The sequence below is a fragment of the Microtus pennsylvanicus genome, chromosome X, assembly GCF_037038515.1.
Source record: "Microtus pennsylvanicus isolate mMicPen1 chromosome X, mMicPen1.hap1, whole genome shotgun sequence".
Lineage (NCBI taxonomy): Eukaryota > Metazoa > Chordata > Mammalia > Rodentia > Cricetidae > Microtus > Microtus pennsylvanicus.
In genome coordinates, this window is record NC_134601.1 from 108,099,171 (window position 1) to 108,108,539 (window position 9,369).

The following is a 9,369-nucleotide window of genomic DNA, read 5'->3' on the forward strand; positions in this document are numbered from 1 at the left end:
ACACTTTTGCTTTGCTGGTGGGAATGCAAGCCCCTTTGGATGCCAGTGTGATGATTTCTCAGAAAATTAGGAAACAACTGTCCGCAAGACCCAGTAATACCCTTTTTGGGTATATATCCAAAGGATGCTCAATTGGGTCACAAGGGCATGTGCTCAACTATATTCATAGCAGCATTGTTTGTCATAGCCAGAACCTGGAAACAGCCTAAATGCCCCTCAACCGTAGAATGGATAAGGAAAATGTGGGACATTTACACAATGGAGTACAACATAGAAGAAAAATATAACAACATCTTGAATTTTGCAGGAAAATGGATGGAGCTAGAAAACATTATTTTGAGTGAGGCAACCCAGACCCAAAAAGACAATTATCACATGCACTCATTCATAAATGGTTTTTAAACATAAAGCAAAAAAAAAAAAAAGAAAACAGCCTACAAATCACAACCCCAAAGAACTTAGACAACAATGAGGACACTAAGAGAGACTTACATAGATCTAATCTATATATTAAGTAGAAAAGACAAGATTACCTGAGTAAATTGGGAGCATGGGGACCTTAGGGGAGGGTTGAACTGGGGAGGGGCAAGGTAGGGAGGGGAGCAGAGAGAAAAATGTAGAGCTCAATAAAAATCAATGAAAAAGTTAAAATAAATAAGTAAATAAATTAATTAAATTGCCTTGGTCATGATGTTTCTGAACAGTAATAGAAAATTAGCTATGACAGATAACACTGCACCCATATTATAATGATCCAAATTGAAGAGTCTAACTAAACCATGTGCTGAGAATGTGTGGAAGAACTAATGTTCTCCTAGGGTACCAGAGAGTTTAGAAAGTCAGCCTATCAATAGTGGGTATTGTATTGTCTCTCCATATTGTAAGTAGAACAGCACTGAAGGAACTGTGGCTTGGGTGCTCTATCCTTCTCATTAGAATAGAACCTCAAGTTTCCTACCAACCAATTATACTCAAGAAAAAAAATAACTGATTCTGAGGTAGTGGCCTCAGAGCCAAAGATATACCATGGGGGACCAGAGCCTGCCAGAGAAACAGTCTTTTCTGGTGCCCAGGTACAAGATTGAGCTACCTATCAAGTGTGTCATGAAGCACAAGAAGGAGAAACTGAAGTTTCCTATTTTCCTGAAAGACCATTGTCACCCATTTTCTGAGGAACAGTTTGATGAACTCAGGATAGACTATGTACTATATGAAGGGCTGATGTCTCATGGTATCCAGGGGAACTTTTCCCCAGGAATTTCTCAAGGAGTGTACAGTGATGCTGCCAATAAGAGTTAGATAAATCTCCCTGCGAATGGAGGACTCTTTAGCTTAGGTCCATTAACCCAACAAAGAGGCAAAGAGAGCCAGTACCAGCTGGCTCAGATGGAAGACAATCTAGACATCTTCATAAAATCTCTTCAAGTCCCAAACCGTGACCAGAATCTAAATAATGAGTGGCCTCACTGGGGGAAAAGGGGGAAGAAGACAAGAAGTGTAGCAAGCATGGGAGTCTCTCTTATAAAATGTTCAACCCTGGAGTTCCCAAGAATCCCAGGTTACTTCAAGGTAATTGTCTTTCTCCAAACACACACGCACAACAAGATATTCTTGACTCTCTATACTATACATGCCTAAAAAGAGGAGCTGATGGTGTATGTGAATGGAATGAACCTTTTGGAGACTTGGTCATGATGGGAAAAATTGGCATGGGCTATGTGTGCCAACAAAATGAAGAGTCCTCATTCAAGAGTATTGGTCACCTTTCTTCTGACTTTACACCATTCAGAACACTGTATTTTTTGAAGGACATTGGACTCTCCAAACAAGAATCACCGTTTGAAATGAAATTTCCCAAACCACATGATACTTTTAAGCCCACTTTGAAGAAGATTGCTTATGGAGCAGCACACCAGAAACCCAGTCATTCTAAAGCCATGGGAAATCAAGAGCCTGTGACTGGACCCAAGGAATTACTTGAAATTCAAGGTAGAAGCTTTTGCAAACCAAACTCCCTTGAAAATCTCAAAGGGACAATTACCTGAAACAATTTCATTGTCCATAGGGGCTACAGCATGCCAGACATGATTAACAAATTTATTATGAGAAAAGTTTGGAACTATACCTCTGCTAGGAGTCCTGTACCAGGAGTGTTGAGATCACATAATGCAGAAGAAACATGGGAAAGAAGATGAAAATGATGAAAATGCTGGAAAGGAACTTGACTAAAAGATTTACCTATTGCCACCTCCTTGAGTGTGACATGTTCTCGTTTTGCATTTGAGATGTATTGTAAGGCCACGCTTTGGCACAACAACCACTATGATAGTACCTAACATTCAGAAACATTTCTTAATGAAGTTATGTATTGTCTTCTCTATTATTTTTGATATTTTATTATACAGTGTGAGGTCAATATTAGAATTTTCTAATTTTTCACATATTTTTTCTTTGGCATTATTATATCAGTCATTTGTGAAACTACCTAAAACCATTAATTAAAAACAATATTACTCTGAATAAAAAGACTCGGTATCATTTGCAACATGGGAGAATCTCAAAATATTGTAATAGTACTGAATGAAAAGAAGCATGCATAGAACCCTGTAAATTCAAATATTAATGAATAGTGAATATTATTTTATTAACCAGTGTTGAATTCTATAGCTAAAATGATAGTAAAATATTTTCTTTTGTTTTGCACAACACAGCCTTTATTCTTTCAAGATGATGATTTTCCTCAATTATTTTAATATCAAGGACACTTTAGTGCTAATAAAATCAATTTGTCTGTTTTGGATAAAGCACATCTTCAAAGAAATGCCTATTTTAATTTATTTTACTTGCATGTGTATGCTGATAACATTTAACATTTAATATTTTAGGAATAAACATCTATCTCACACAAGGGCTACAGAGATTCATTTTAATTCCCTTTGGTTCCTTTCCCCCATTTGTTTCTTTTGTGCTGAAATTGTTTATTGAAGGCACTCACTTGTTTTTTGCCTAAGCCTGTACTTGTTGTGAAATATTACTTTACAATATGCTACATTCATTTATACAGCAAAATATGTGTTTAAGGATGCAAAAATGTGTTCCATTCTTTTATGTTGCATTTGTTTAATTCTGTAAAGTTGTGTTACTTTGCCTTCTAAAATACCTAATTTATCTAATAAGGAGCTGATTGGCCAATAACTAGGCAGAAGAGATAAATAGGCTTGCCTGCCAGGCAGAGAAAAAAATGGGGAGATCTAGTCTCGAAAGAAGAGAGGAGAGGAGCAAGAAAAGGAGGAGAGGAGGATGCCAGGGGCCAGCCAAGCAGCCACACAACCACACACAGAGTAAGAAGGGAAGAAAGAAATATATAACAAAAAAGGTAAAAGGCCTAGAGGCAAAACATAGTAAAAGAGAGACTGATTATTTAAGTTAAAAAAGCAGGCTAGAAATAAGCCAAGCTAAGGCCGGTATTTCATAAGTAAGAACAAGTTACTAAGTACTTATTTGGGAGTTGTCTTTTTGTATTCTTTTTTTTTAATCTACTAGTGATATTACGGTTTAAGTTTGGTTTAACACTTGCATTTGGATTTAAGTTTTTAACCAGTTTTGGTTATTTTCCAAAAGTATATCATTTTCTATAAATAGAACATACATATTAATAAATTAGAAGTGAAAACATATTTGATGAAGGAATTAAGAGACACTGTTTTAAACCTTGATGTTTGTTGAAATTCTCCAGGCATTCATTCAAATTTAACAAATACATTTTCAGCTTTCATCTTACTATACATCCATTGTGATTCTATGCCTGCCAGTATTTTCTTCTTCACCTAAAACTCTTTTCATAATTGAGCAGAAAAAGGACAATTTCCTTAATTGTACTACATACATTTTCATTTAAAAAATATTCTCCACACAATATATTTTAATCATATTCTTTCACCTCTCCCAACCATACCCATGTCCTATTTGTAGCACAGCTGCTTCCAGAAAATTCAGCAAGGATTCTTCAACATGAAGCATATCTACAGAGATGCTGATTTTAAGGGTAAATTAAATGTAAAATGCCTATTTTATGTTTGGCCTATCATGAAAGCTTTCCTTGTAAAATTTATGAAGCATTTAGTTGTCAAATCCTTCTATGTTTTGATTCTTACCTACTATGCCTTTGTGCCATGCTTTCTTGCATTTAACTTGTTCTTACATAAAATATAACTTCCTATTTTTATATAGAGGTATCTCTTAAACTATCTTACATATTTCTAATAACCACAGAATTGGAATTATGGCTTCCTAGACAGTCAGTGAAGGTTGGGCCAGAGTAAACTCAAGAAAAGATCTTGATATTTAATGTTGACCGGGAGATGTAAATAACTCATTTTTAAATAAATCACACCGATGCATGGTACACTGAATACTACATTATTTCCATGAAATAAAACTATGTTGGAATCACAAACTATTGAATTTTTTAAAACATGATGCAGAGAAACATTACAAAACTTTATTAGACATGCATCCAATTTCCTGAAGAAGGTGTTAGGGTTCTTGATGCGATGTGATAATATAATGTAATATAATATAATATGATTTAATATGTATTATATTATTACTATAATATATTATACAATATGAACCTTATAAGGTTAAAATAGGACATTTTGACACTGTGCTTTATAAAGACACAAGTAGAAGAAGGTCTGAAAAAACAAAACTTGAAAAAAAAAAAACAAAATAACAGCAAAGAACCCAAAAAAGAAAATGGAAATGGCATACATAACATAAAAAGCCAATTACCAAAAATAAATTTCATAACCCTCAAAATCACAGTCTTTTTACAGACACAAGACAGGCGTCCAAAAACTTAGAAAGCAATGCAGGAGGCAAGAAAGATGGAATTGTCTGATAAAATTTTTAAAACAGAGTGAATTCAGAAGTAAAAAGCCTAGCATTATATTTCTTTTCCAGAATTAAAAGAAATACTCTAAAGTAGACAAATGGATTTACTCTTACATAATATAAAAAAATAGATGTACATAATGAACTTTTATACTCATTTTAGTTGTGATATTAATGAATCCAGTGCAATATTAGCCTCCTCTTAAGAAGCTGCTCTTAAGAATGAAGACAAAACTGCATTCCTAATGCTAATTTCAGTCACCTTCCGAATAATAGCAAATGATAAACAACAAAAACCTACTTTCATGAAAATGGGAGTAAAAAGAAGGTTTTATGGAGGTGAGTCGCCATGAATAATTGTAGTACTCACAGAAATGGCATCAAGCTTCTGTTTCTCACTCACCATCCTCATTCATTAAGAAACAATTATCGCTTGTACTTCTGATAAAATACTAAAAATCTTGTATTTAAAAATCTGATGTAGACGTGAAGGTCATCACATAGTTGCTTGGGTTACTGATGGCACTGAACACTGATGACTAACCGGATTTTTGACCCTGTGCTCATAGGGTCAAGTGAATGCTAGTTGAGGTCACTTTATCTAAGAAAGCCAAAAGCAGAATGTTGAAAGAAATAACATTTTGACGATATTCAGAGAAACTGCTTTATAAAGCATTCAGAGGATTTAGTTTAAACTTTGGCTTTTATTTATACTGTCCTTTAAAATATGTGGTATCTGTGAGCCAGGGCTCAGGAGATGGCCTTGATATGGAAATTTGCACTCAGGGCCCAACCCACTCTGCCCTGCCCCATCCCACCTCGCCCCACCCTGCCCTGCCCTGCCCTGTCCCACCCTGCCATGCCCCGCCCATCCAGCCCCGCCCAGCCCCTCCCCATCCTGACCAGCCCCGCCCTTCCCCTCCCCGCCCCATCCTGCCCCTCCCATCTCTAAGCCCTGGCGCTTAAATGATGTCATCATCAGGCGCCAACACTCATTTCTGCTGCTGCCTAGGAGCCTCCTGAGGCCTACCTGCTGCTCTCCCCTGAGGTTCTTCCTCTCTGCTGAGGTACTCTGGGACAGGGGTTCTTTCCCTTCCTACCCTCCCTGCCCCTCTAAGCAGGTACAGGGCCTGCTGATACTGTCGTGGTGTTCGAGAGCCTACCATGGCTGAAGGGGCTTGGCAAGTGCGTCAGAACTCTGATAGCAACTGCGAGGACGCGGTAAACAACCATGTCCAGCTGCAGCTCCATGCCTCATATGTATATTTGTCTATGGCCTTGTTCTTTGATCGTGATGACGTGGCCCTGGGGAACTTCAAGCGTTTCTTCCTGAGCAAGTCACACAGCCGCAAGGCCAGTGCCCAGATGTTCATGTTCCTGCAGAATAAGCGTGGTGGCCTTGTTTTCTTCCCGAGCATCTCGACACCAGAGCGTGGCAGTTGGCAGGGGGGCCTCCAGGCCATGGAGTTTGCCTTCCACATGGAGATGACCATCAACCAGAGCCTGCTGAACCTCCACAAGCTGGCCAAGGAGAAACGTGTTGCTGACCTCTGCTACTTCCTAGAGCATCACTGTCTGGATGAGCAGGCCCGAGTTCTCCACAAGATGAGTGGCTACCTGGCCAACCTGCGCCAGATGGGGACCCCAGAGAACGGCTTCGCTGACTATCCCTTTGACGAGCTCAGCCTGTCCTAAAGCCTCAGGTGGACTGAACTGGGAGGTTCCCACTGCCATGGGATCTTTCTCTGGCCCTTAGACCTGATTTTGAAGAAAGTTCACCAGTTTTCTTTCTGTGTTTACAATAAATTCTTTAATGTTTCAAAGCAAAATGAAGTTTCAAGATCACTCTTTTTGCATAGCTTATCTTTCAAGAACAGGGGTTGATTCATTGTTCCTTCCCCTTGAAGCTTGGACCTTTAAGGGTTGTAAAGACAATCTCTATGGCTCTTTTAAACACCATATTCTATTTCTGTTATCTTTCATGGATGTATGAGTTTATAGTGCTCGCATCTGTGATGTGTCTCGGGTTTTGGGCCCAGTTTAAGTGTTTTGACAAAGTGTTACCATCTGATCACCTGGAACAGAACTGAAGGAAATAGTTTGAAACAGAAATTATAAAAATAGACTCTAAAGCTGTGTGTTTCATCTTAATGATAAGGTACTTAAGGTACTTGTCTTACTATAAATCAGTTCTGTCCAAAGCATTTGAGAAAAAAAAAAGGAAGGGGAGAAGGAATTTCAAAGTTTTGTAAAGACTTTAACCTTAACATAATATGTAAATGTCTTAATTTCTTGGTATGGGAAAAAAACTTTGTTGACTGTGTCAGGTTAGAATACAGAGATAGTAACAGTGAGGATTAACTTGGTTACTCCACTTCCATATTAGAGAGGAGAGAAGTCGGTTATTCATAGTGTCTTCACTACAATTCTATATCTATGTTTTTCAAATATATTTCTAAAATTTAAATATACCTACACTACCGCAAGCCCCACATTAGTAACCATTATTGGCTGACATTACAATACCATAGGGTGAGGTCATGTTTATGAGAGTGAATATAAAGGAATCAAAATAACCTTACTAGGCTAAGCTGGCTGATCAAAATATTAGCGGGCTAGAGAAAGTTCAAGATGGGAGTATAGTTCAGACTTAACGGAATTTTGGTATACACTTCATAGTCTCATTGAAGGCCTAGAAGCAGGGTATTGTTGATACAGCCACTCCAGGTTGCACAATTGGGGAACCCTGTAGATTCTCATTTCAAAACGTTGGAAGCCAGAAAAGAGAAATCAGTGAAGCAACCTTAGCCTGAGGCTGAAGGCCTGGAAACCTGTAATTAAGGATTCAAAGGCACAAGAATCTCTAATTACGAACCACAACCAAGGCCGGGGCAACTAAATGCACCACCTCAGAAATCTCCAGTAAATATATTTGCTTATTGTCTCCTCTGGGTTTTTGTTTCACAGAGTCTGGGCCTAATTGTTGTCTCTTTCCATCTTTAGTGTGGGCCTTTCCTTCCCAGTTTATTCATCTCCATAAAAGTCTGCCTTGGGAACAATTTAGTGTGTTTTGCAGGCATTTCTCACACTGACAACCAAGATTAACCATAGTCAGGACACTCGTCTGAGTATTTGAGAAACTAGCATGGGTCAAAATGCAGTGGAAGCCACAGGAGTGCAGAGAAGTATGCATTTAGCGTAGACTTTGGGCAAGTCAACACAATTTACTCAAGAATGGATAGTGGGAATATTCTTGGTTCTACAGGCTGACCTTGATTCCGTTGTGTAATAAGAACTGAATTTAGGGTGATGGTGATAGGATGTAAGTTTGGTATTTGGTTTACACATTGAAGTTAAAATATAGTACAGGAGGCCTGAAACACTGAACAGGGTTTTCTCAGTTTACAGGAGTCCAGGCAGATTGTCATGTTTGGAAACACACATTGTTCTGTCGCTGGTGTGAAAATCAAGGACAACTTCACCAAAAGGAGCACATTGGGAGTGTATGAGTGAAGGTTATGAGAGAATGACTGCTATGGCAAAAAGTGGGCTTCCAAATGGCAGTGCTGCTAACAGTGTGCTAACATGTTATCCTGGTATCCTGGTGCTAACATGGTATCCTGGATCCAGCCCAGGCCAGGTTCTTAACAGGTAAACAGAAACTTTAACTAAGAATTCCTCTAATAAACAAAACCAAAAAACCCCACTTTCTTACTTAGAAATACTATTGTTATGATGAAACACCTTGACCAAAGCAACTTAGGGAGAATATTATCTTTTTGGCTTATGCTAGCTCATCACTGTTAATCACAGAAGGAAGTCAAGACAGAAGCTTAAACAGGAAAGAAGCTGGAGACAACAACTGATTCAGAGGTCATGGAAGAATGCTGCTTACTGGGTTGATTTTCAATGATTTCTCAGTCTGCATTTTTATAGAAACAAAACCACTGTCCCGGAGGTGGTGCTACACACAATGGGCTGGACCCTCCGTATCAATCACTAATTAAGAAACCGCCCTACAGAGTTGCCTACATCCCGATCTAATGGAGTCATTTTCTTAATTGAGATTCCCTTGTCTCAGATGACTCTAGCCTGTGCTAAGTGAACATAAATCAGCACAATGATTCCTTGTCAGCTTGACATATAAATCACTATCAAACCACAACCTCTTTCTTGTTCATCCCCAGGGTCACATACAAACACCATACCCCACAGTTGACACAATCTCATCCCAAACTCTGCATCAGAACACCCTTGGCAGGTTTCCCTGTTCCTTGCTTCTATTTCCTGTGGATTCCCCACACCTTCCCTTTCTAACTTCCATCCCACCATGTTTTTCCTTTTCCCAGCCTTCAACAACAGCAGGCACTCCCTGATAAACCACAGGTGGTTCCTGAGACAGTTAGGAATTGATATACCTCAAGACTCAGCTATAACTCAAAGACATTCCATCCATTCACAAAGACACGTGCT

At 38.6% G+C, this 9,369-nt stretch overlaps 1 protein-coding gene across 1 annotated transcript; it reads left to right on the forward strand.

Annotated features, from left to right (window-relative positions):
* The first annotated feature begins 6,060 nt into the window (after positions 1-6,060).
* LOC142841696 (ferritin heavy polypeptide-like 17E) lies at positions 6,061-6,591 on the forward strand. Its single transcript, XM_075958598.1, has one exon. The coding sequence runs from the start codon at positions 6,061-6,063 to the stop codon at positions 6,589-6,591; it is 531 nt and encodes a 176-aa protein (XP_075814713.1).
* The last annotated feature ends 2,778 nt before the right edge of the window (positions 6,592-9,369 follow it).

Excerpts from the sequence above, each read along its gene's own strand:
- LOC142841696 (XM_075958598.1), top strand. The coding sequence starts at position 6,061 with ATGGCTGAAGGGGCTTGGCAAGTGCGTCAGAACTCTGATAGCAACTGC.